General features: G+C 44.9%; 1 protein-coding gene across 5 annotated transcripts in view; it reads left to right on the top strand.

Moving 5' to 3' along the window:
- Positions 1–1,968: 1,968 nt before the first annotated feature.
- Positions 1,969–27,513, top strand: part of SAMHD1 (SAM and HD domain containing deoxynucleoside triphosphate triphosphohydrolase 1) — a 60,822-nt gene continuing 35,277 nt past the window's right edge. For 4 of the 5 annotated variants that reach the window (XR_013398669.1, XR_013398670.1, XM_077948561.1 and 1 more), the window contains exons 1-6: positions 1,969–2,243; positions 7,424–7,490; positions 13,552–13,624; positions 18,794–18,954; positions 20,292–20,407; positions 23,765–23,835. Coding sequence is in view for 3 of the 5 variants with exons in the window: in XM_077948561.1 (XP_077804687.1) it covers positions 2,036–2,243; positions 7,424–7,490; positions 13,552–13,624; positions 18,794–18,954; positions 20,292–20,407; positions 23,765–23,835 (696 nt within the window). In the remaining 2 variants the exon portion in view is untranslated. 5 annotated transcript variants of the gene reach the window in all.

Here is a 27,513-nt window from a genome sequence, read left to right as displayed (position 1 = left end):
GTGGCACAATCTAAGCTCACTGCAACCTGCACCTCCTGGGTTCAAGCAATTCTCTGCCTCAGCCTCTCGAGTAGCTGGGATGACAGGGGCCTGCTATGAAGCCTGGCTAATTTTTTTGTATTTTTAGTAGAGACAGGGTTTCATCATGTTGGCCAGACTGGTCTGGAACTCCTGACCTTCTGATCCACCCACCTCGGCCTCCCAGAGTGCTGGGATTATAGGCGTGAGCTATGTGCCCAGCCACACCTGGCTAATTTTTGTAATTTTAGTAGACACGGGGTTTTGCCATGCTGGCCAGGTTGGTCTCAAACTCCTGACCTCAGGTGATCCGCCCACCTCGGCCTCCCAAAGTGCTGGGATTACAGGCATGAGCCACTGCACCCAGCCCCAAACCCCCTTTAACAAGCAGTGGTTGGCAAGTTATCAAGACCATGGATTTTGGAGCCCGGTTACATCTCCTGGGTTTGAATATAGGATTCATCATTTCCTAGCTGTAAGACCTTGGGCAGCCGGGCATGGCTGTGTAATCCCAGCACTTTGGGAGGCTGAGGTGTGGGAATCACCTGAGGTCAGGAGTTCAAGACAAGCCTGGCCAACATGGTGAAATCCTGTCTCTACTAAAAATACAAAAATTAGCTAGGTGTGGTGGCGGGCGCCTGTAGTCCCATCTACTTGGGAGTCTGAGGCACGAGAATCACTTGAACCTGGGAGGCGGAGGTTGCAGTTAGCTGAGATCCCGCCACTGCACTCCAGCTTGGGAAACAGAGCAAGACTCCGTCTCAAAAAAAAAAAAAAAAAAAAAAATGACCTGTGGCAAATTACTTTTTCCTACATCCTAAGGTAATTGTGATAATTAAATGAAGTAATATGTGTAAAGCCCTTAGAACTTTACAATATTTGTAAAACCCTTAGAAGTTATAAAAATTATTTAATATTTAAATAATTTAATGAATGTATTTAATTCGTTAAGTATTATGTATAAATATAAAATTATTTTATATTTGTAAAGCCCTTAAGAACCGTGCCTGGCACACAGTAAAGCTCTGTTTGCAAATAATATTTTGGCTCACCAGTAGACCACTAGTTCATACTGCTTGATGATAACCTAATCCGCCTCATTCATCCTTGACCCCCTAAACAGGTATATGACTTGGTTGCTAGGAAGGTGCGTTGACTTTATTAGCAGTAATAGTGATATGTCCTTTTACCAGGCAATTGCATGGACCAGTATTTATAGGGAAGTTTGAGCCCTGCCGCAGAGGGGTTAAATGATAGGAAAATGCCTGCCATTTTCACATGCTGTTACAACCAGGCAGTAAAAGTCCTCAGAAGTTAAATTTTAAGTAATCAGACTGGCCACTTCCCTTCCCCTGGGAATGCAGTTGGGATGGAGGGCTCTGTCTCCAGTTGGAAAGAAATCCTAAGTCCCCTCCTGTGTGGACACCAGACAACAGGTATCCCAGGGCCCTCTCGTTGCCCAGCAATACTGTGAAATGAAGACACCCTCAAGTCACATTTGAAATCATTCCGGGTTCTTCCAGTTCAGCACCTTGGCTGTTTTCCTCTTCACTGGGAAGGTGCTGGCAGCCTAACGGCCTTTTAGGTTTCTTTTAAGTTTGGGGCATCTGAAACCCGGCTAAGGTGCGGCGGGTAGTGTACCTCATTCGAAGAATACCCCCAATTCACCAGACGAGCCCCTAATTGTGGGTGCGGGGCCGGGCGCTCTTTCATCCCCCCTTCCACCAGCACTACCCTCAGTTCTGCTTCTAGCCACGCCCTTTCGCGTTCACGTCCAGCGCCCCGGCAGGATTGATTGAGGACGACTGGACTGCCATTACGCCTGCGCAAGGAGCCCAAGGCTAGAGCCGCTAGGCTGCCCTGCCCGAAGGGCTCAACTGTCAGTGAGCCTGCGCAGGAGGCTAATAGGCTGCCAATACTGCTTGGACTCCCCGCCAGGGCCCTGCTGTCAGTGCGCCTGCGCGCGGGCCAGGCGCCGAGGTTCTTGACTTTGCTGTGCTGGACGCCGGGTGTAGCCATGCAGCAAGCCGACTCCGACCAGCCCTCCAAGCGTCCCCGTTTCGATGACAGCCCAAGAACCCCCTCAAACACCCCTTCCGCAGAGGCAGACTGCTCCCCGGGCCTGGAACTCCATCCCGACTACAAGACATGGGGTCCGGAGCAGGTGTGCTTCTTCCTCAGGCGCGGTGGCTTTGGAGAGCCGGCGCTGCTGAAGAACATCCGAGGTAGCGGCTCCGGAGGGGCTGAGGGGCGAGGGGCGGCGACCTGGGGCGCGGGCCAGGCGCCCTAAGGGAGGGGGCCCCACGAGAGGACCCAGGCCGGGGAGCGAGCCCTGCGGCGGGAGGCGCCCGGGAGGGCGGACCTGCGCTGGGGGCGCGGAGGGAGGGAAGACCCGAGGCGGGGAAGGGAGCCCTGCGGCGGGGGTTCCCAGGAGGGCCTGCGGCATGGGGCGCCCGGGACTGACTCCCCGAGGCTGAGGAAGAAGACATGGGGTCGCCTGGGGTAGGCGATCCGTAGGATGGGAGCAGGCTGCCAGGATTGAGGACCTAGGAGGGGCAGTAATAGATTGGGATCTCACTCTGGTGGGTTTCTTCACTAACTTGCCACCCCGGCGCCGGACAGGCGAGACTCGGGTCCCTTTTTTTTTAGTTAGAAGGAGATTTTTCCCCAGACCTTGGTGGGCGGCTTGCTGTCATCCAGGCTCGCGGGACCCCTCCGCGCTAACCGCAGCTCCTTGAACACTTGCCACATCAGAGGATGTTCTGGGGCTTTTAGGTTTCTGTTTCCTCCCTGAATTGAGGCTTTTCCTGAAGAGGAAGGAACTGGCTTGGTTAATCTCTGAATTCCCGTCACCTTCCTTGGCATCCCAGTAGCGCCCGATGGGCGTGTGTTGACTGCACTTGCAGAACATAGTAAGGATCGTGTTTTGCTCTTTAAAAGCAGGTTCCCCTCCAAAATCTGAACCCTGGAGTTGTTCAGTTAACCCCTTAATTCCCAGCATGCCACAATTGGCCACATCACCTGGAGAAGTGTTTAGGTTGAGTTTTAAGCACATTTTACTGATTCGTGTCCAAGCATCCATCCTTGTGAAGTCTGCTCAACTTTTTAAGGTGGATGTGAGATTTGACTCCTGCCTTATATCCTCTAGGTGTTCAATAGGAAGGTGGTTCTTTGGTGGTTGGGATTTGCAAATTTAGTAAATTTTTGCATTTGTTAGGTGGAGCCCTGTTTGGCTAGGTTGGAAACTGGGGTAGGAGGAACATTAGTGGTTCAGGACCCAAAGATAGCTTGAATGGGTATGGGAAATTGCATTTCTCCTTTTTTCTTTTTTTTCCCCCTTTTGCCCTTTCGTTTCCCTTCACTGCTGGGATGGATTATTGCTTTATTTTCTTTGACTAGCAACAAGTGGAGTGAAGTAGTTCCAAATTTTCTGTCTCAGAATGTGGTTGGCTTTCTGTTTCAGTGGTCTGTAGATTAACTTGTTACCCTCCAGAATGGTGTGTGTTCTCTTGAACCCACAACCCAGTGCTATCAAAGACACTATGTGCTTTCATTTGGTAAAAACTGACCAACTGTTCCCAGTTGCTCATGTCTTACCTTCTGCTTTGTCTTGACCAAACTTTATTCGGACTTCTGTCTTCCCTTATGAGCCCCTCAACTCTTGCTTACCCCCAGATCTGAGCAGGCAGGCCCTAAAGCAGTGCAATATGCGTCCCTCTGGTCAGTTTCGTTTGAGAACTGACTGACCACAGTAGGATGCTGTCCTGTTGGGCTACACTGCTCATTTTCCCTTGCTCATCCAGGTTCCCTTCCAAAGATTCTGCTTACTTCTGCTTGCCCATCCTTTACCATTATAAAAGAAGACCATTTTTCTCTTAGATTCTTTTTTTTTTTTTTGAGACGGAGTCTTGCTCTGTTGCCAGGCTGGAGTGCAGTGGCGTCATCTGGGCCCAGTGCAACCTCTAACTGCCTGGTTCAAGCGATTCTCCTGCCTCAGCCTCCCAAGTAGCTGGGATTACAGGCATGCACCACCATGCCCAGCTAATTTTTTTTGTATTTTTAGTAGAGATGGGGTTTCACCATGTTGCCCAGGATGGTCTCCATCTCCTGACCTCCTGATCCGCCTGCCTTAGCCTCCCAAAGTGCCGGGATTACAGGCGTGAGCCACTGCACCCGGCCTGTTTTTTTTTTTTTTTTTTTTTTTTTGAGACTGAGTCTGGCTCTGTCGCCCAGGCTGGAGTGCAGTGGCCGGATCTCAGCTCACTGCAAGCTCCACCTCCCGGGTTTACGCCATTCTCCTGCCTCAGCCTCCCGAGTAGCTGGGACCACAGGCGCCCGCCACTTCGCCCGGCTAGTTTTTTTGTATTTTTTAGTAGAGACGGGGTTTCACCGTGTTAGCCAGGATGGTCTCGATCTCCTGACCTCGTGATCCGCCCGTCTCGGCCTCCCAAAGTGCTGGGATTACAGGCTTGAGCCACCGCGCCCGGCTTTTTTTTTTTTTTTAATTAGAGACAGGGTTTTGCCATGTTGGCCTGGCTGGTCTCAAACTCTTGGCCTCGAGTGATCATCCGCCTGCCTCGGCCTCCCAAAGTGATGGGATTACAAGTGTGTGCCACTGCGCCCAGCCTCCCTTTGATGCTTGGGCCTCTGTTTGATTCTTTTTTTAAGTTTCTTTTTTTTTTTTTTTTTTTTTGAGATGGAGTCTGGCTCTGTCGCCCAGGCTGGAGTGCAGTGGCCAGATCTCGGCTCACTGCAAGCTCCGCCTCCCGGGTTTACGCCATTCTCCTGCCTCAGCCTCCCGAGTAGCTGGGACTACAGGCACCCGCCACCTCGCCCAGCTAGTTTTTTTGTATTTTTTAGTAGAGACGGGGTTTCACCGTGTTCGCCAGGATGGTCTCGATCTCCTGACCTCGTGATCCGCCCGTCTCGGCCTCCCAAAGTGCTGGGATTACAGGCTTGAGCCACCGCGCCCGGCTTCTTTTTTTTTTTTTTTTTCCTGAGACGGAGCCTTGCCCTGTCACCCAGGCTAGAGTGCATTGGCACAATCTTGGCTCACTGCAACCTCTGCTTCCTAGGTTCAAGGCAGTTCTCCTGCCTCAGCCTCCCGAATAGCTGGGTTTACAGGTGCACGCCACCACACTCAACTAATTTTGTAATTTTAGTAGAGATAGGGTTTCACCATGTTGGCCAGGCTGGTCTTGAACTCCTGACCTCAAGTGATCCATCCACCTCTGCCTCCCAAAGTGCTGGGATTACAGGCTTGAGCCACCTCACTCGGCCTTTTTTTTTTTTTTTTTTGAGACAGTCTCGCTCTATAGCCGGGCTGGAATGCAGTGGTGTGATCTCGGCTCACTGCAATCTCTGCCTCCTGGGTTCAAGCAATTCTTCTCCCTCAATCTCCTGAATAATTGGGACTACATGTGCCCACCACCATGCCCGGCTCATTTTTGTATTTTTAGTGGAAATGGGGTTTCACCATGTTGGCCAGGATGGTCTTAATCTCTTGACTGGATGATCCACCTGCCTTGGTCTCCCAAAGTGCTGGGATTACAGGTGTGAGCCACTGCGCGTGACCAGAAATATTTCGTCTTTTTTTTTTTTTTTTTGAGACGGAGTCTTGCTCTGTCCCCCTGGCGGGACTGCAGTGGGGCGATCTTGGCTCACTGCAAGCTCCGCCTCCCAGGATCATGCCATTCTCTTGCCTCAGCCTCCTGAGTAGCTGGGACTACAGGCGCCCGCCACCGCGCCCAGCTAAGTTTTTGTATTTTTAGTAGAGATGGGGTTTCACCGTGGTCTCAATCTCCTGACCTTGTGATCCGCCCGCCTCGGCCTCCCAAAGTGCTAGGATTACAGGCGTGAGCCACCGCGCCCGGCCCCGTCTTTCTTTCTAATAGTTTCCCTTGGCTGGGAGTGGTGGCTCACACCTGTAATCCTAGCACTTTGGGAGGCCGAGGCAGGCAGATCACCTGAGATCAGGAATTCAAGCCCAGCCTGGCCAACATGGTGAAACCCCGTCTATACTAAAAATACATAATTTAGCCGGGCATGGTGGTATGTGCCTGTAGTCCCAGCTACTTGGGAAGCTGAGGCAGGAGAATCACTTGAACCCAGGAGGGGGAGGTTGCAGTGAGCCAAGATCGCACCACTGCACTCCAGCCTGGACAACAGAGTGAGACTCCATCTCAAAAAAAAAAAAAAAAGTCTCTCTTTATCTAAGTCCAATTTTTTTTTTTTTTTTTTTTTTGACAAGCCAAGCACAAGGTACAGTGTCCCTTTTCTCATTATGGAATACAGCCTCACAAGAAGTCTGAAATAAGTTGCTATACTCAACGCATTTTACCAATGACGTATGCGAGGTCCAAAGATGTAAAGTAACTTTTCAGAGATCACACCACTACAAAAAAGAGCTAGATTTTTTAAGGTTAGGTCTTTGGACTCCAGAACTCATATGATCTATACCTTAACAAGCGTTCTCATCAAAAACCACTGGAGGCCTGGCCCAGTAGCTCACACTTATAATCTCAGCACTTTGGGAGGCCAATGTGGGAAGATCACTTGAGCCCAGGAGTTCAAGACCAGCCTGGGCAACATCAGGAGACCTCAACTTTACAAAAAATATAATAAATAAAAAATTAGCTAGGTGCAGTGGTACACACCTGTGGTCCCAGCTACTCAGGAGGCTGAGGCAGGAGGATCGCTTGAGCCCAGGAGGTCAAGGCTGCAGTGAGCTGTGATCGCACCACTGCACTCCAACCTGGGCAACAAAGCAAAACCCTGTCTCAAAGAAAATAAAATAAAAGAAAATAGCCCAGAGTTCTGGAATTTGAGGTCAGGAAAGATCAGAATTAATTGTATAGAAAGAGAAAGGAAAAAACCCAACTATACGCACACATACACACATAGAGAGAGAGAGAGAGAGAGAGAGATAGGACTCTCTCAAATCACGGAGTATTGAGTGCTTTCCCAGGAGGTTTGAGAAAAATCAACACTTTAAGCACTCTTGAATCCGTGGTTTTAACTTGTTAATTCTAAGAACAATAGACTTACATTTCCTTCCCTCCCCAACTCAAACCTTTCCTGTTTAAAAGGAAGCTGCTGACCTGGCAAAACCCCAACAGGTAGTCAGGTTTCACTTTCCTTTTTGCAACTGGTTTTTCTTGGAACTAATGTACACAAATAATTTTGAAATTTTCACGTGATTTATCAAAAAATGCTTCTTGGTTTAGTTATTTAATTAAAATTAAGTCTTTACAAGTAGCAGATCAAAAAAGTGGTACTTGGCACAGTCCATTGCCTGTAGTGGGTACTCTATTATGTGGATCTGGGTAAATGTTGGTGGATCCAAATTGAAAGAAAATGAAAAGCGTATGTTGTATACATTGAATTTGTCTTTTTTCTTCCATAGAAAACAAAATCACAGGCGCATTACTGCCCTGTCTTGATGAGTCTCATTTTGAAAATCTTGGAGTAAGGTAAGAATGAAGAAATAAATTCACATTATAACCAAACACACTTTATCCATCTTTCAGGGACAAAGCCCAAAATCTCTGATATAAACTGTCCTCATTTTAAATCTATGAAGTGCTTTAAAACAGCAGAATCCCTTGCCTGCTGGTTTTGTTTGTTCGTTTGTTTTTTTGAGACAGTCTCTTGTTCACCCAGGCTGGAGTATCTCGGCTCACTACAACCTCCGCCTCTTGGCTTCAAGTTATTCTCCTGCCTCAGCCTCCTGAGTAGCTAGGATTACAGGTGGCCACCACCATGCCCCACTAATTTTTTTTGTTGTTGTTTGTTTTTGTTTTTGTTTTTGTTTTTTGAGATGGAGTCTTGCTCTGTCGCCCAGGCTGAAGTGCAGTGGCGTGATCTTGGCTCACTGCAAGCTCTGCCCCCCGGGTTCACGCCATTCTCCTGCCTCAGCCTCCTGAGTAGCTGGGACTACAGGCGCCCACCACCACGCCTGGCTAATTTTTTGTGTTTTTAGTAGAGACAGGGTTTCACCATGTTAGCCAGAATGGTCTCTATCTCCTGACCTCGTGATCCGCCTGCCTTGGCCTCCCAAAGTGCTGGGATTACCATGCTAGGCTGCCCCACTAATTTTTGTACTTTTAGTAGAGATGGGGTTTCGCCATGTTGGCCGGACTTGTCTTGAACTCCTGGCCTCAAGTGATCCACCCTCCTCTGCCTCCCAAAGTGCTGGGATTACAGGTGTGAGCCACCGCACCTGGCCACCTGCTGTTTGTTTTCGCTGTGCAAATCCTATGTTTGCTATTACTGTTTATTCCTATTTTAGTTTATTTTTAATTTTATTTATTTATTTATTTATTTTTTGAGACAGAGTCTCACTCTGTCACCCAGACTGGAGTGCAATGGTGTGATCTCAGCTCACTGAACCCCCCGGGTTCAAACCATTCTCTTGCCTCAGCTTCCTGAGTAGCTGGGATTACAGGCACACACCACCATGCCTGGCTAAGTTTTGTATTTTTAGTAGAGACGGGGTTTCACTATGTTGGCCAGGCTGGTCTCGAACTCCTGACCTCAGGTGATCTGCCCGCCTTGGCCTCCCAAATTGCTGGGATTACAGGTGTAAGCCACCTTGTCCGGCCTTATTCCTATTTCAAACAATTTTGCAGACAAACCTTCATCAAGTTTGTAATGACCAACTTTTTACTCTCAAGTTCAGAATAATTGAATTATACACACTGGGAAATACATAAGAACCAACAGGGAAAAAATGTTAGTAAGAAAATCAAGGCTACATCCCTATCTTGAGCATATTTCTAGGTTTTCCTAAAGATTGAAATATGCCCTCGTATTAGATTAAAAGACTCTATGCAAAACAGGCACTTTTTAGTTGTATAATTTGGGAGAAGTCATTTAACCCTTCAATTTCTGTACCTGTAAAATGGATAGCAATAACGAGATGATGTACATAAAGTGATGAAGCATATGATTAACCCTTAGTAAATTTTATAGATAGTGATAAAAGCAAGACCCCATCTCTACAGAAAATTAAAAAATTAGCCGGGGACTGTGCATGCACCTGTAGTCCCACCTACTCAGGAGGCTGAAGCAGGAAGATCCCTTGAGCCCAGGAGTTCAAGGTTGTAGTGATCTATGATAAGCTCCTGGACTCCAGCCTGAGCAGCAGAATAAGACCCTATCTCAGATAGGTAGGTAGATAGGTAGGTAGGTAGGTAGAGAGATAGATAGATAGATAGATACATACATACATACCTAGTTCCATGGATCCATCTCTGTGTATGGCTGTAGGTTCTAGTGTCTAGATTAGAGTGGGGCTCCTTTAAAGATCTCAGTTGAGGATCTGGTGTTTAAATACTTCTTTTTTTTTTTTTTTTTTTGAGACGGAGTTTCGCTCTTGTTGCCCAGGCTGGAGTGCAATGGTACAATATCGGCTCACCGTAACCTCCACCTCCCAGGTTCAAGTGATTCTCTTGCCTCAGCCTCCCAAGTAGCTGGGATTACAGGCATGTGCCACCACGCCCAGTTAATTTTGTATTTTTGGTAGAGACGGTGTTTCTCTATGTTGGTCAGGCTGGTCTCGAACTCCTGACCTCGGGTGATCCATCCACCTCTGCCTCCCAAAAGTTCTGGGATTACAGATGTGAGCCACTGCGCCAGCCTTAAATACTTCTTAAAATGAAAATTTTGTTTCTATTAGAGAATTGGCCTTCTCTTCTGAAATTTTACTTAGTTACATGTTGTTTGTGGTAACAGTAACCAAAGAATAAAAACAAAGGATTATACTGAATTACTTCCTGCACTGTTGCTTAGTAATTGATAACAGAAGTAGATCGTGAAACAAGATCACTGCAGAACACTTAACTGACTTCCAGTAAATATCCTTTGGATCAGAATCTCCAGGGACCTCAACTTGGCTCGCTTTTTTTTTTTTTTTTTTTTTTTTTTTTTTTGAGACGACGTCTCTTTCTGTTGCCCAGGCCGGAGTTCGAGTTCAGTAGTGCAATCTCGGCTCATTGCAACCTCCGCCTCCTGGGTTCAAGCGATTCTCCTGACTCAGCCTCCTAAGTAACTGGGACTACCGGCGTGTGCCACCACGCTCAGCTAATTTTTTGTATGTTTAGTAGAGATGGGGTTTCACCGTGTTAGCCAGGATGGTCTCAATCTCCCGACCTTGTCATCTGCCCGCCTCGGCCTCCCAAAGTTTGTTTTTTTTGTTTTGTTTTGTTTTATTTTGAGATGGAGTCTTGCTCTGTCACTCAGGCTGGAGTGCAGTGGCATGATCTTGGCTCACTGCACCCTCCACCTCCCAGGTTCAAGTGATTCTACCACCTCAGCCTCGCAAGTAGCTGGGACTACAGGTGTGCACCACCATGCCCGGCTAATTTTCGTATTTTTAGTAGAGACAGGGTTTCACTATGTTGGCCAGGGTGGTCTTGAACTCCTGACCTTGTGATCCGCCCACCTCAGCCTCCCAAAGTGCTGGGATTAAGGGCGTGAGTCACCGTGCCTGGCATGCCTCTTTCGTAACCACATTTCAGCTCTCTCAGTCCTCTCAAAGCCCCCCTTATTACTTATTTCTTGTATATAATAGTTGCTTACTATTGGGCCTGAATGGAATTTGTTCCAATACAGTCTTTCTTTTCAAGGGAGCCATGTGTGTCTTTGTGGACCCAAGTGCTATTGATTCATTCAGTGAATATTTTTGGAAAGCTATGTACTAGGCATTCTTCCATGAACTTGGGGCACATGAGTGAACAAAACAGACAAAATTCTAGAAGGAACACTATATTGCACGTCTCTGTGCCCCACCTCATAACTCAAATTCTGTAGGACTCCTTAGAGCTGTATTGTTCTGTATCGTAACAACTAGCTTCATGTTTAAATTAATTAGAAGTAAATTAAATAAAAAATTCCTCAGTTACACTAGTCATATTTCAAGTACTCAGTAGTCACTATGGCTAGCGGCTACTGTGTTGGACAGAGCAGATATAGAACATTTCCATCATCACAGAAAGTTCTACTGGACAGTGCTGCCTTACAGGTTGCCAGTGGGATTAGCCCTACCCACCACTCCATCCAGTTGCTCACGGTTAATACCAATGCAATTGACTGGTTAATGGACCTTTGTACCATTTTTATCTAATTTCCTACTTTACCCTCCCTAGACCCCCCAATCCCTGTGCCCAGAGTTCACACCCCAAGATTAATTACTTGCAAGCTCTTATCCTGGACCCTGCTTTCTAGGGAGAATCCAGCTTAGACAAGCACTCCTAGTAGCCTGTCAATTTTATGAACAACCATTGATTTATAAAGGTTTTTTTAAGAAGTAAGAAACAGGCCAGGCGTGGTGGCTCAGGCCTGTAATCCCAGCACTTTGGGAGGCCAAGGCGGGCAGATCACAAGGTCAGGAGATCGAGACCATCCTGGCTAACACAGTGAAACCCTGTCTCTACTAAAAATACAAAAACAAAAAAAAATTAGCTGGGCGTGGTGATGGGCAGCTCTAGTCCCACCTACTCGGAGGCTGAGGTGGGAGAATGGCGTGAACCCGGGAGGTGGAGCTTGCAGTGAGCCAAAATTGTGTCACTGCACTCCAGCCTGGGCGACAGAGTAAGACTCCATTTCAAAAAAAAAAGAGAGGTAAGAAACATTGTCACATTAAATATACATGTCAGTTGTAAGAAGCATTAAATTTCAGAAATGTTGGAACACAGGAATAAAATTATTTTGTAGTCTAAATATCCTGGCCCATGACTTCTTTAAATGTTTATTTAACGCCATGTCCTTTGCTAAACAAAACAAAACAACCCCCTGGTTTTGGGTGGTTATTTCTATATACTCTAATTAGTGATTTTGGTTTTGTTTTGTTTTGTTTTTGAGACAGAGTTTTGCTCTTGTTGCCCAGGCTGGGGTGCAATGGCGCAATCTCGGCTTACCGCAACCTCTGCCTCCTGGGTTCAAGCAATTCTCCTGCCTCAGCCTCCCGAGTAGCTGGGATTATAGGCACGCACCACCACCATGCCTGGCTAATTTTGTATTTTCAGTAGAGATGGGATTTCTCCATGTTGGTCAGGCTTGTCTCGAACTCCCGACCTCAGGTGATCCGCCCACCTTGGCGTCCCAAAGTGCTGGGATTACAGGCGTAAGCCATTGTGCTGTGCCTGGCTGATTTTTGGGTTTTAAGTGATGAATACTGAGTGTCAGTTTAGGAAAACAGTAGGTGGCCATGGGGTTAGTTTAGGTTTGATACTTCATGCTGTGACTCTGGTTATGCTCAACTATGTGACTCCCCTTAACCTGAGTCCACCTATAAGTACTTCTGAAAGCCTAGCTTTGCACTGTGCTTGTTATGTCAAACTGATGAGGAGGATAGGGGAATGGGAAAACACAAAATATGCTGCTTTTTAATTTATCAGTTGTAATAATGCTTCTGTGTATCCCAAGAAATCATTCTTAAGTGTTCTTATTACCGTGGGTCTCAGGGTACACCAATAGAGGCCAGTGTAGAGCCTCTGACTCCCAGTCTGTGTATGACTTATAGAAAGATACTTTTTTTCAATCTGCTTAGCTAGTAGATCAGTAAAACCCTTCGCCTGCACTCTCTGTTGACACCCAGCCAGGAGGGAGGAGGATATGCTGGGTCCAACTAGTAATTGTAAATGAAGCAGGATGATGAATCACAGGACTTTGAGCTGTTCAAATTTAATTCCCATTATGTATTTTCTTGAAACTGGAGCATTAATGAGGGATTACTGACAATGGAAAATGAATATAAATAAAGTTAAGGCCTTCATATGTATTTCATTCATGCTTGAGTCTTACCTGGTACTCATAAATCAATCCAGGATTATGAGGGTAGATGTTGACTTCAGTCTGGTTAAAATGAAGTACAGCATGAGCATTGAGTAGACATGAAGCAGATGTGGACTTTTTCTTTTTCTTTTTCTTTTCTTTTTTTTTTTTTTTTGAGACGGAGTCTTGCTCTGCTGCCCAGGCTCGAGTACAGTGGCCGGATCTCAGCTCACTGCAAGCTCCGCCACCCGGCTTTACGCCATTCTCCTGCCTCAGCCTCCTGAGTAGCTGGGACTACAGGCGCCCGCCACTTTGCCCGGCTAGTTTTGTTTTGTTTTGTTTTGTTTTGTTTGTTTTTTTAGTAGAGACAGGGTTTCACCGTGTTAGCCAGGATGGTCTTGATCTCCTGACCTAGTGATCCGCCCGTCTCGGCCTCCCAAAGTGCTGGGATTACAGGCTTGAGCCACCGCGCCCGGCCAAGATGTGGACTTTTTCAAGTCGTAAGTTTATCAAGAGAGAAGAGGGTCAAGGACAGAAGCCTGGGGGAGGCCTACATTGATTCAGCAGGAGAGTTCCCTATCTTAGCAGCAAAGGAAGGAGACAGTTTCTAGGAGGAGTATGTTTGAATTATTGATTATTCCTTCCAATCTAACTTCAGTGTTACTGTAGGTTATCTGAAGTTGATTATGTCTACTATATACTGCAGGGATTATTATTAAGCAAATAATGATAGACTTGCTTATCCTGTTGTAATTTTAGTTCCTTGGGGGAGAGGAAGAAGCTGCTTAGTTATATCCAGCGATCGGGTCAAATCCACGTTGATACAATGAAGGTAAGAGGATCTGAGTTTGTTATGTTTTTTGAATGTAAAGTGATATAACTCAATTATGTAAAATTCATTTTGAAGAGAATAGGAGGAAATCTGCTTCTCAGTGATGGAACTGCGAGTAGTAGATCTTTTCTTTTTTTTTTGTTTGAGACGGAGTCTCACTCTGTTGCCCATTCTGGAGTGCAGTGGCGCAATCTCGGCTCACTGCAAGCTCCGCCTCCTGGGTTCACGCCATTCTCCTGCCTCAGCCTCCCGAGTAGCTGGGACTACAAGCTCCCGCCACCATGCCCGGCTAATTTTTTGTATTTTTAGTAGAGACGGGGTTTCACTGTGTTAGCCAGGATGGTCTCGATCTCCTGACCTCCTGATCCACCCGCCTTGGCCTCCCAAAGTTCTGGGATTACAGGCGTGAGCCACCGCGCCTGGCGAGTAGTGGATCTTTTCTAAACTTTCTGCACTTTCTAAAATGAGCACAGAGTATTTAAATCAGAAGAAGAACTAAAATATGTTATGCATACAGAAAAGCATAAGTAGACCACTACCCAACTTGTCCAATCTTAATATTTTGCCTAATTTGCTTCAAGTCTGTTATTTTTAGAGCAAAATATTAGAAATTATTGAAGACCTCCTTTGTACATTCTTTTTTATTTTTATTTTTATTTTTTAATGTAATTGGGTCTTGCTCTGTCATCCAGGCTGGAGTACAGTGGTGCAATCTCAGCTCACTCCAACCTCCGTCTCCCTGGCTCAAGTGATCCTTCCATCTCAGCCACCCCAGTAGCTTGAACTATGGGTGCACGCCACCACACCTGGCTAATTTTTGTATTTTTTTTTTTTTTTGATATGGAGTCTGCTCTGTTGCCCAGGCTGGAGTGCAGTGGCACGATCTTATAGAGCAGGACCTGAAATAACTCAAATACATACTTTAATTTTGCTTTTGCAAGTTACATGTTGGCCAGGCTGACCTCAAACTCCTGACCTCATGATCTGCCTGCCTCGGCCTTCCAAAGTGTTGGGATTACAGGCATGAGCCACTGTGCCCGGCCAATAATATATTTTTGAAGTAATATTTAAGGCAGTCAGTGGTTTCAATTGCCCACTTTTATTCTTTTTTCTATTTTTCTTTAAAAAGAAAAATAGTTTTTTTCTTTTTGTTGACCAGGCATGGTGGCTCACACAGTAATCCCAGCACTTTGGGAGGCTAAGGTGGGTGGATCACTTGAGCCCCTAAGTTCAAGACCAGCCTGGGCAACATGGTGAAACTCCATCTACAAACAATAGAAAAATTAGCTGGGTGTGGTGGTGCACACTTGTATTCCCAGCTACTTGGGAGGCTGATTTAGGAAAATCACCTGAACCCACGGAGGTCGAGGCTTCAGTGAGCCATGATCACACCACTGTACTCCAGCCTGGGCAACAGAGTGAGACCCTGTCTCAAAAAAAAAAAACCCACCAACATTATTTAACCTCATTTATAAATTATAAATGATAGTTGTTGGAAACAGATTTTCAAACTACCGAATCACTGCCTAGTAATGAAATCAATACCTTAAATGAATTTAACTTCATCAGCAGTGCAGTTCAGCAAAGAATTCACCTAGTTTGCTACTCAGTTGTAGCCCTCAAGGATTTCTTCCCTAATCTGATACCTACCTAACTTGATACTTAAAACATAAATAGCTTTATTGAGATATAATTCACAAGTTGTATGATTCACTCATTTTTAGTGTGCAAGACAGTGCTTTTTAGAAAGTTCACAGTGTTGTTCAATCACACACAATTTTATTTGAGTTGTAAGAGTTCTTTACATGTTCTGGATGTAAATCCTTATGGGAGATATGATACACAAATAATTTTTCCTAGTCTGTGGGTTGTCTTTTTACTTTTTTGGTGGTGGTCTTTGGATCATAAAAGTTTTAAGTTTTTATGTAATCCAATTTATATTTTTTTGTTCATTTGTGTCTTGTACTTTTAGTGTCATATTTAAGAAACCATTGCCAAACCCAAGGTCACCATGGTTTGTTCTTGTCACAGTGTTCTTTATGCTAAATTTAGTTCAGTTGGCCTCTGAAGCTGAGATTGTGTAATGGTGAAGAGGGAGTGCAGTGTTTGACATAATGAGGACTAATTTTTCAAATGTATCAATGAATCTTTTTTTTTTTTTTGAGACAGAGTCTTGCTCTGTTGCCCAAGCTGGAGTGCAGTGGCACAATCTCAGCTCACTGCAACCTTCGCCTCCCAGGTTCAAGTGATTTTCCTGCCTCAGCCTCCTGAGTAGCTGGGATAACAGGCGCCCACCATCACTCCTGGCTAATTTTTGTATTTTTAGTAGAGATGGGATTTTGTCATGTTGGTCAGGCTGGTCGCGAACTCCTGACCTCAGGTAATCCACCTGCCTCAGCCTCCCAAAGTGCTGGCATTACAGGCGTGAGCCACCATGCCCTGCCAGAAACCCTATCTCTACCAAAAAAAGAAAAATTAGACAGGCATGGTATAGTTCCAGCTACTTGGGAAGCTGAGGTGGGAGGATCGCTTGAACTTGGGAGGCAGAGGTTGCAGTGAGCCATGATTGTACCACTGTACTCCAGCCTATGTGATAGAGCTAGACTCTGTCTCAAAAAAAACAAAAACAAAAAAAAGACAGTTATTACAACCTGAAAAATTTACAGTGAAGGCTTTTAGGTCCTTAAATGGTTTAAAAGTAGATTTTAGCCACGCGCTGTGACTCGTGCCTATAATTCCAGCACTTTGGGAGGCTGAGGCGGGCGGATCATGAGGTCAGGAGTTCGAGACCAGTTTGGCCAATATGGTGAAACCCCGTCTCAACTAAAAATACAAAAAAAAATTAGCTGGGCATGGTGGTGCACGCCGGTAGTCCCAGCTACTTAGGAGGCTGAGGCAGGAGAATCGCTTGAACCCAGGAGGCGGAGGTTGCAGTGAGCCAAGACTGCACCACTGAACTCCAGCCTAGGTGACAGAGTGAGACTCTGTCTCAAAAATAAAGAAATAGCTGGGTGCTGTGGTCTCTATCTCCTAACATCGTGATCCGTTCACCTCAGCCTCCCAAAGTGCTGGGATTACAGACATGAGCCACCGCACCTGGCCATATTTGTATATCTAAACTTAGAAAAGGCAGTAAAACTATGGTAAAAATGATTTTTTTTTTTGTAAACCCTTTAGGAGGCCAAAGGTGCAATGATTGCTTGAGGCCAGGAGTTGGAGACCAGCCTGGGCAATATAGCAAGACCTTGTCTCCACAAAGAATAAAAATAAATTAGCTAGGCATGGTGGTACATGCCTGCAGTCCCAGCTATTTGGGAGGCTGAGGCGGGAGGATCCCTTGGGCCTCAGAGTTTGAGGCTACAGTAAGCTATGGTTGTGACTGTGAATAGCCAACGCACTGCAGCCTGGTGAGAAAACGAGACCCTGTCTCTAACAAAAACAACACACACACACAAATACATCGTTCAGCTGTACAAAATTATTTTCTTTCTTTTTATCTTCTTTTTTTGAGACACAGTTTCTCTCTGTCGCCCAGGCTGAAGTGTTGTGGCACAATAGTAGGTTACTGCAGCCTTGATGCCCTGGGACTCAAGGGATCTTCCTACCTCAGCCTCTAGAGTACCTGGGACTACAGATGTGTGCCACTGCATTTTTTTTTTTTTTTTTTTTTTTTGAGATGGAGTCTCGCTCTGTCGTCCATTCTGGAGTGCAGTGGCACAATCTCGGCTCACTGCAAGCTCTGCCTCCCAGGTTCACTCCATTCTCCTGCCTCAGCCTCCCGAGTAGCTGGAACCACAGGCTCCCGCCACACGCCTGGCTAATTTCTTTGTATTTTTAGTAGAGACGGGGTTTCACCGTGTTAACCAGGATGGTCTCGATCTCCTGACCTCGTGATCCGCCCGCCTCGGCCTCCCAAAGTGCTGGGATTACAGGCTTGAGCCACCGCGCCCGGCATTTTTTTTTTTTTTTAAGAGATGAGGTCTCACTATGTTGCCCAGACTAGTCTCAAACTCTTGGCCTCCCAAAGTGCTGGAATTACAGATGTGAGCCCCTGCACTCCGACCTGCATGATTTCTTATCTATATGGTAGAAGAATTTCCATCTTTCTTTCTTTCCCTCCCTCCCTTCTTTCCTTTCTGTTTTAATGATGAGTACTGTACAGACACATTTAGAAAAAAAAAATTGGGCCGGGCGCGGTGGCTCAAGCCTGTAATCCCAGCACTTTGGGAGGCCGAGACGGGCGGATCACGAGGTCAGGAGATCAAGACCATCCTGGCTAACACGGTGAAACCCCGTCTCTAGTAAAAAAAATACAAAAAAATAGCCGGGCGAGGTGGCGAGCGTCTGTAGTCCCAGCTACTCGGGAGGCTGAGGCAGGAGAATGGCGTAAACCCGGGAGGCGGAGCTTGCAGTGAGCCGAGATCCGGCCACTGCACTCCAGTCTCGGCGACAGAGCGAGACTCCGTCTCAAAAAAAAAAAAAAAATTTAGGCTGGGTGCTGTGGCTCATGCCTGTAATCCCAACACCTTGGGAGGCCAAGGTGGGCGGATCACTTTAGGTCAGGAGTTTGAGGTCAGCCTGGCCAACACAGAGAAACCCCGTCTCTACTCAAAATACAAAAATTAGCTGAGTGTGGTGGCACACCCCAGTAGTCCCAGCTACTCGGGAGGCTGAGGCAGGAGAATAACTTGAACTTGGGAGGCAGAGGTTGCAGTGAGCCGAGATTGTGCCACTGCACTCCAGCCTGGGTGACACAGTGAGACTCCGTGTCAAAAAAAAAAAAAATTTAGACATAATACCTATAGTGATATGGCTTACATGATGTGAATGAATGTGTTTAAATCGAAATGAATATGTATATTTAACTTGAATACAAGACAAAATTATTAAAGATTAAGTCATATACATAATAAAAAAATCAAAATCCTTATTTTTCTGTTATTCGCATCCATTAAGAAGAAGTAAAATATACTCAGATCCAATATACTTGATGTGTCTGATAGTGATACCTAAATAAGGTAATGATGTTAACATCTTGTCATTTTCCTTAGTATTTTTACTTGAAAAATCAAATAGCTTTGACTTTGCACTATAATTAGGAATGGCTGCACACAAATTTCAGGTGGACTTACATGTTATTACTCATATTAATTAAACATAATTTTCCAGGTTATTAATGATCCTATCCATGGCCACATTGAGCTCCACCCTCTCCTCGTCCGAATCATTGACACACCTCAATTTCAACGTCTTCGATACATCAAACAGCTGGGAGGTGGTTACTATGTTTTTCCAGGAGCTTCACACAATCGATTTGAGCATAGTCTAGGGTAAGAAGGGAATGGGGTGGGGAACTTGCAGTTTTTAGGTATTTCCTCTGTCTCATGAAATAGTTATCTTAGGCTAGGCATGGTGGCACACGCCACCACTCCCGGCTAATTTTGTATTTTTAGTGGAGGTAGAGTTTCATCATGTTGGCCAGGCCGGTCTCGAACTCCCGACCTCAGGTGATCCGCCCACCTCAGCCTCCCAAAGTGTTGGGATTACAGACATGAGCCACCACGCCTGACCCTCTTCTTTCTGTTTATGTATTTGACTACTCTAGGTACCTCATCTTAATGAAATCATACAATATTTGTCTTTTTGTCACTGGCATATTTCACTTAGCATAATTTCCTCAAAGTTCATCCATGTTGTAGCATGTGTCAGTATTTCCTTCTTTTTTATTAGTTTTTTAATTAATTTATTTTTTATTTCCTTTTTAAGGTTGAATAATATTTATCATATGTATACACCACATTTTGTTTATTCATTTGTTGATGGATACCTGTTGCTTTTACTTCTTGGCTATTTTGAGTAGTGCTGCTATGAACATGTCGGTACAAATATATTTTCTTTCTTTTTTTGGGGGGGTGCGGTACGGAGTCTTGTTCTGTTGCCCAGGCTGGAGTGCAATGGTGCGATCTTGGCTCACTGCAACCTGTGCCTCCTGGGTTCAAACAATTCTCCTGCCTCACCCTCCCAAGTAGCTGAAATTACAGGTACCTGCCACGACGCTCAGCTAATTTTTGTATTTTTTAGTAGTGATAGGGCTTCAACATGTTGGCCAGGCTGGTCTCAAACCCCTGACCTCAAGTGATCTGCCCGCCTCAGCCTCCCAAAGTGCTGGTATTACAGGCGTGAGCCACTGAGCCCAGCCAATCTTTCCAAGACCCTGCTTTGTTATTGTGGGTGTATACCCAGAAGTGAAATTGCTAAATCACTGTGGTAATTCCATTTTTAATTTTTGTGGAGCACCCATACTGATTTCCATGGCAACTACACCATAATACATCCCCACTAACAGTGCACAGGGTTCCAATTTCTCCACATCATGTCCAACACTTGTTATTTTCTGGTTTTCTTTTTTTAACAGTAGCTATCCTAAGGGGTGTGAAGTGGTATCTCACTGTGGTTTTGATTTGCATTCCTCTAATGATTGGTGATACTGAGCCAGAGGTCCTGCTTTTGGGATTCCGTTTGTGTGTGTACCTGCCTCGTTCTGAAATAGACTGTTGAGTAAAGTTGCCCTGAAGATACGTTAGAATATTTGAGGAAGTTCTTGAGGACCAGAACCATCACTCCTCTTGCAAACGGAAGAGTGACTTTTTGTGTTTTTGCTCTGCAGGGTGGGGTATCTAGCAGGGTGTCTAGTTCGCGCCCTGGGTGAAAAACAACCAGAGCTGCAGATAAGTGAACGAGATATTCTCTGTGTTCAGATTGCTGGACTTTGTCATGATCTCGGTAAGCCGTATGAAGAGACAAAGTTGTTATGTAAAATCATAACATATGTTACCTCTCTTTGACATTAAAAAATCAGATCAACCAAGAGAATATGGAAGTTGTATTTTAATTCTTCAGTTGACATTAGTATAAATGTACTGTTGCTTCTTCCTAGAATGATTCATAAGTAGAAAACATTGCTATTTTATATTCTTGGCATCTTTCAGTGAATTTCTCATGTTAGACATCTTTGCTAAAAGTGTTTTTTTGTTTGTTTGTTTTGTTTTGTTTTGAGACGGAGTCTTGCTCTGTTGCCCAGGCTGGAGTGTAGCGGCTCATTATCGGCTCACTGTAACCTCTGCTTCCTGGTTTCAAGCAATTCTCGTGCTTCAGCCTCCCGAGTAGCTGGGATTACGGGCATGCACCATCATATCCAGCTAATTTTTGTATTTTTAGCAGAGACAGAGTTTCACCATGTTGGCCAGGCTGGTCTCGAACTCCTGAACTCAGGTGATCCACCAGCCTCAGCCTCCCAAATCCCAAAGCGCTGAGATTACAGGCAGGAGCCACCGTGCCCGGCCATCATCTTTATTACAGGTTATATGAAAGGGCGTTTTGATAATGAGTTTTTCTTACTACTGTTTTTAGGATGGTGTGTGAATTTTACTTTTCTTTTATCCTCCTTTTTAAATAAAATCACCATTTTTCCTACAGTTATTTGGTCAAATCCATTTTTTTTCATATTTATAATCTCTAATCTGCCCAAGTGGATTAACATATTTAGAGAACTCCTTGTGTTTTCTGATCCACGTGAAGTCTTGGGCCACTTTAATCCAAGCAAAAGAGTATCATCCTTTTCCTGTGACAGAGAGAAAGGGGACTGTCCCATTTATTTATTTATTTATTTATTTATTTATTTGAGTCTTGCTCTGTCACACAGACTGGAGTGCAGTTGGCACAATCTCGGCTCACTGCAATCTCACGTCCTGGATTCAAGTGACTCTCCTGCCTCAGCTTCCCAAGTAGCGCCTGGCTCATTTTTTTGTATTTTTAGTAGAGATGTAGTTTCATCATGTTGTTGAAACTGGTCTCGAACTCCTGATCTCAAGTAATTCACCTCCTTCGGCCTCCCAAAGTGTTGGGAATACAGGCATGAGTCACCACGTTGGGCCGGGACTGTCCCTTTTAAATCATGGGGGTTTTTACCTCTATCCTTATAGTTTATTCCTACTTATTCAGGGACCCTGAGAGTTTGTGTGTACCCTCAGGGCAGGGGAAGGGAGGTGCCCCTGTTTAGATAGCTAGATACTTAAAGCAAGTAGGCTCTCTTTTTATGTCCCCCTGGAAACTTCCAAAGAACCAATACCAGCCCCTAAATGATAAATTTGATGGATTCTTGGTATTTTGAGAGAGAATCATTGGGAAACCTTTACCAGTCCCCAGGAGCCTGAGCACTGCATTAGCCAGCCTTTATGTGTAGCCTATGACTTGCAGAGAAGGGCCAGGGCTAGTCTAGGTAGACTTCCCTCTCCAGTTAAGTGGCTCACTTCTTTTCTTTTCTTTTTTTTTTTCAGATGCAGTCTCACTCTGTTGCCCAGGCTGGAGTGCAATTGTGCGATCTTAGCTTACCACAACCTCACCTCCTGGGTTCAAGCAATTCTCCTGCCTCAGCCTCCTGAGTAGTTGGGACTACAGGCACACGCCACCATGCCCAGCTAATTATTATAATTTTAGTAGAGACAGGGTTTCACCATATTGGTCAGGCTGGTCTCAAACTCTAGACCTCAGGTGATCCATGTGCCTCAGCCTCCCAAAGTGCTGGGATTACAGGCATGAGCCACCACACCCGGCCAAAGATAGATTTTTTTAAGCTTGGGAGTAATAAGATAAATTCTAATTTTTTCTTCTGCACCCCAGTGGATTTTCTTTCTTTTTTTTTTTTTTCCCCAAGACAGAATCTCACTCTGTTGCCCAGGTTGGAGTACAGTGGCACAATCGCAGCTCACTGCAACCTCCGCCTCCCGGGTTTAAGCGATTCTCCTACCTCAGCCTCCTGAGTAGGTAGGATTACAGGTGCCTGCCACCACACTCGGCTAATTTTTGTATTTTTAGTAGAGACGGGGTTTCACCATCTTGGCCAGGCTTGTCTCGAACTCCTGACCTCATGATCCACCTGCCTTGGCCTCCCAAAGTGCTGGGATTACAGGCATGAGCCACTGTGCCAAGCCCCTTTTTTAAAAATTTTGATGTGGAGTCTTGCTCTGTCGCCCAGGCTGGGGTTCAGTGGTGTGATCTCGGCTCACTGCAAGCTCCGCCTCTTGGGTTCACGCCATTCTCCTGCCTCAGCTTCCTCAGTAGCCGGGACTACAGGCGCCCGCCACCAAGCCCAGCCAATTTTTTGTATTTTTAGTAGAGACAGGGTTTTTACCATGTTGGCCAGGCTGGTCTCGAACTCCTGACTTGAAGTGATCCACCTGCCTCAGCCTCCCAAAGTGCTGAGATTACAGGCATGAGCCACCACACCTGGCCCCAGTGATTTTCCTGAAACTGCTATTTTAATCCAGATATTTTCAATCTGAAGATTTCAAAAAGTTTTTGGCATTAACATTCTTTTCAGTTACATGGAATTGTCCATTTATCAAGCCCTGCGTGGTGGTGCATGCCTGTAGTCCCAGCTATTCAGGTGGCTGAGGTAGGAGTATGACTTGAGGTCAGGAGTCCAAGGCTACAGTGCATAATGATCATGCTTGTGAATAGCCACTGCACTCCAGCCTGAACAACATAGCAGGACTCTGTCTCTTCATAAAACAACACAAACTGCCCTTTTATCAGATTTATGTAAGCCCTGGTGACTGGAGACCGCTTGATGGAGAGCTTACTTTTCCATGTTTCTGCTTCCTGTTCTCCTGTTTTAGAAATAGGAAGGGTTTGTCCCTTTTTGTGATTGTATTTTTAGATTATTAATTTCTGTTGCTATTCAAGTTAAACTAAAAAGATTAAAGAATTCAGTTTGGCCAAGTGTGGTGGCTCACGCCTATAATCCCAGCACTTTGGAAGGCTGAGATGGGCGGATCACCTGAGGTCAGGAGTTCGAGACCAGCCTGACCAACATGGAGAAACCCCATCTCTACTAAAACTGCAAAATTAGCTGGGTGTGGTGGCACGCGCCTGTAATCTCAGCTACTCGGGAGCCTGAGGCACGAGAATTGCTTGAACCTGGGGAGTGGAGGTTGTGTTGAGCCAAGATCGCACCACTACACTCCAGCCTGGGCAACAAGAGCGAAACTCCGTCTCAAAAAAAAAAAAAAAAAAGAAAGAAAAAAGTTTATGTTATTTTACAGATGTTTCTCTTGTTCTAAGGCTGATTTTGTTTTTAAGGTCATGGGCCATTTTCTCACATGTTTGATGGACGATTTATTCCACTTGCTCGCCCGGAGGTGAAATGGACGGTATGTATTCACACATTCAATAGTCAATAAAAAGAAAGATTATTTAAGCAGGTTATTCAGTTAATTTATCTGTTTGGTTCCACTACTGTGTTATAAAATACTTCCCCATTACAGTGTCCAGGGTGCTTTCATTCACATATGTATATATGTTTTTGTTTGGTCCTCACAGTAGTCTGTAAGGAAGTTATCATTATCTCCCTTTTTACAAATAAAGGAACTGGAAACTCTTGGATGTGTATTGATGCGTCAAAAATCACAAAGCTGTTAACTATTGGAATCAGCAATACAAAACCGGTTGCCAGTTTAATGCTCCTCCTGCTCAATTGTACTACTGTATGTTAAAAGGCCAACTCCAATTCTGACACATTTGGTATGACCATGAACTAACTGTTACCAGCCAAGTCATATATATCAAGTGAATCATTTTAAAATTAGGCATTTGCAGGTGGCTGTCTCATATTTTGGGATCAATTTTTGAGAAGTAAAATTAGGTTGGTTTTTACTACACTGTATTTCTGGAACGGGAATAGAAAATGATATTAATATATATTGAAAACTTCTTACATGTCAACCACTTTTTTATCTCTTTCTCTCTCTTTTTTTGAGGTATAGTTCACACACAATAAGTTGTCCAGATCTTAAGTTCAGTGAGTTTTGACAGGTGTATGCATCCATATGACTATTACCCAGTCAGGATATAGAACATTTTCATCTTCCTGAAAAATTCCCATGTTCTTTTTCCCAGTCAATTCCCACTCCCCCTCACCCCACCATCACCTTCTGATTTTCACAAACATAAATGAATTTTGTTGTTCTTAGACTTGATTAAGCCGAATCATATAGGAGGTTCTATTTTATGCCTTGCTTTATTTACTCCACATAATGGTTTTGAGATTTGTTCATGTTGTGTGCCTCAGTAGTTGATCCTTTTTTTTATCACCTATGTGATGTGACATTGTGCGAATAAGTCACAATTTGTTTACCCTTTCTTGTTTTGTTGGCATTTGGATTGTTTTCAGGTTTTGACTGTTATAAATAAGGTTGTTGTGCACATTATCGTATAACATTTTGGTAGAAATACATTTTCTGTGTTGTAGTGTGGAAAGTTAATTACGTTTTTAAAACAAGAAATATGTTCAGCAGAAATGTATTATTTTATTTTATAAACATAAAAATAGATAAAATAAAGAAACACATTTTCACTTCGCTTAGGTAAATACCGAGGAGTTAGAATTGCTGGGTCATATGGTAGATGTGTATTTAATTCTGTAAGAAACTACCAGGGTTTTCCAATGTGGCTGTACCATTTTACACTCCCATCCACAACATATTGGAGTTCCAGTTGTTTTATAGCCTCACCAACATTTGGCCTTTCAGATTAGCCCTTCTAATGAGTGTCAAATGGTATTTCATGGTTCGATTTTCTAATGTATGTTGAATACTATTTCCTGTACTTTGTATTTTGTTATTGACATATCTTCTTCTGCAAAGAACTCTTAGCATTTTACTCATTTAAAAAGTTTGATTGCTTGCTCTTTGATTATTGAGTTGTGGAATTCTTTATATATGTATGGTTAGGTATATGTATTGTGAATATTTTTCCCCAGTGTCTGGCTTGGCCAATTCATTTTTTCATGGTGCCTTTTGAAAAACAGACATTTTCAATTTTGATGAAGTACTCTGGTTCTTCAAGCCAGTAAAATGGGTAGTTTCTTACCACTTTTTCTGTCTTGGGGCCTGCCCTGAGGCTCAAGACCATAAAACCGGAATGTCACCTAGTACTTCTCCCTTCTAAGTATTGAGGTCTAACATCCGCTTGGTTTTGGTCTCTCTCCAGGACCTTCAGGGAGCTGTCCAGAGCTTATAGTTGTTTTCTCCTGCAGTTGATCTAATAGGATCTACTCAATCATTACCAAGTATTTTCCTTTAAGTATTTTGCCTTTCATGTTTAAATCCTTAGCTCATGTACAATTTATTTTTGTGTAAGTAAATGGGAGAACTCTTTTTTTCTTTTTTTTGAGATGGAGTCTCACTCTATCACCCAGGCTGGAGTGCAGTGGTGCAATCTTTGCTCACTACAACCTCCGCCTCACGGGTTCAAGCAATTCTCCTGCCTCAGCCTCCTGAGTACCTGGTAACACAGGCGTGTGCTACCACACCCGGCTAACTTTTGTATTTTTAGTAGAGATGGGGTTTCACCATGTTGGTTAGGCTGGTCTCGAACTCCTGATTTCATGATCCACCCGCCTAGGTCTCCTAAAGTGCTGGGATTACAGACGTGAGCCACCGTGCCTGGCCAAGAAATCTAATTTTTAAATAGTTCATCCTATCCCCACTGACCGTAATACCAACCCCAACATTTATTAACTTCCCATATATAATGAATCATTCTGCATTCTGTTCTGTTTCCACACTTGTTACTTGGGGAGGAAAAAAAAAAGAAAAGAAATTTGTATCTGAAAAATATGAGCCCCTTTACATGATCAGGCCCAGAGAGGCCTCGAAATAGAACAGCAATCATGTCACACCCCCTGGAGCTAAATAACTATTACCTCTTGAAGTCAGCTGCTGTGTGGGATGCCAGGTAACCATATAATGCCATACACCCTGTACTTCATAAGATGTAGCCAATCACTAACTAACGTTACTTCTGTAAGCCAGTGAACACTCCTAACAGCTTTCTTTTTTTTTTTTTTTTTTTTTTGAGACGGAGTCTCGCTCTGTCGCCCAGGCTGGAGTGCAGTGGCCGGATCTCAGCTCACTACAAGCTCCGCCTCCCGGGTTTACGCCATTCTCCTGCCTCAGCCTCCCGAGTAGCTGGGACTACAGGCGCCCGCCACCTCGCCCGGCTAGTTTTTTGTATTTTTTAGTAGAGATGGGGTTTCACCGTGTTAGCCAGAATGGTCTCGATCTCCTGACCTCGTGATCCGCCCGTCTCGGCCTCCCAAAGTGCTGGGATTACAGGCTTGAGCCACCGCGCCCGGCCTCCTAACAGCTTTCGTGATCACCTCCTCTTTGTGATCTCCTCCTCCTGATTTGTGCCCTTTTCTTTTTCTTTTCTTTCTCTCCTTCCTTTCTGTCTTTCTCTCTCTTTTTCTCTTCCTCACTTTCTCTCTTTCTCACTCTTTCTCTCTTTTTCCCTTCCTACCTTCCTTTCCTTCCCTTCCTTCCCTTCTTTCCCTTCCTTTTCTTTCCCCCTTCCCCTCCCCTTCCCCCTCCCCTCCCCCTCTCCTCACCCTCCCTTTCCCCTACCCTTCTCCTTCCCTTCCCCTTCCCCTCCCCTTCTCTCCTCTCACCTCCCCTCCACAGGATCTTGCTTTGTCACCCAGAGTGGAGTGCAGTGGTGCAAACACAGCTTACTGCAACCTTGACTTCCAAGGCTCAAGCAATTCTCCCACTTCATCCTCCCAAGTAGCTGGGACTACAAGCACACACTACCATGCCCAGCTAATTTTTTGTATTTTTTGTAGAGGCGGGTCTCACTGTGTTGCCCAGGCTGGTCTCAACTGCCGAGCTCAAGCTATCTGCCCACCTTGGCCTCCTAAAGTGCTGAGATTACAGGCCTAAGCCACCACACCTGGCCAGTCCTTTTTTCTTTAATAACTTGAGCCTCTCTTTTGTTCTCCCCAAGCATTCCCCAAGGCAATTTGTAAATGTGTCCTCAACCTTGGCCCAAGT

Source organism: Macaca mulatta, chromosome 10, assembly GCF_049350105.2.
Source record: "Macaca mulatta isolate MMU2019108-1 chromosome 10, T2T-MMU8v2.0, whole genome shotgun sequence".
In the NCBI taxonomy this organism is placed as follows: Eukaryota; Metazoa; Chordata; class Mammalia; order Primates; family Cercopithecidae; genus Macaca; species Macaca mulatta.
The sequence above is the reverse complement of the archived record's forward strand: the minus strand, read 5'-3'. Positions and strand labels throughout refer to the sequence as shown.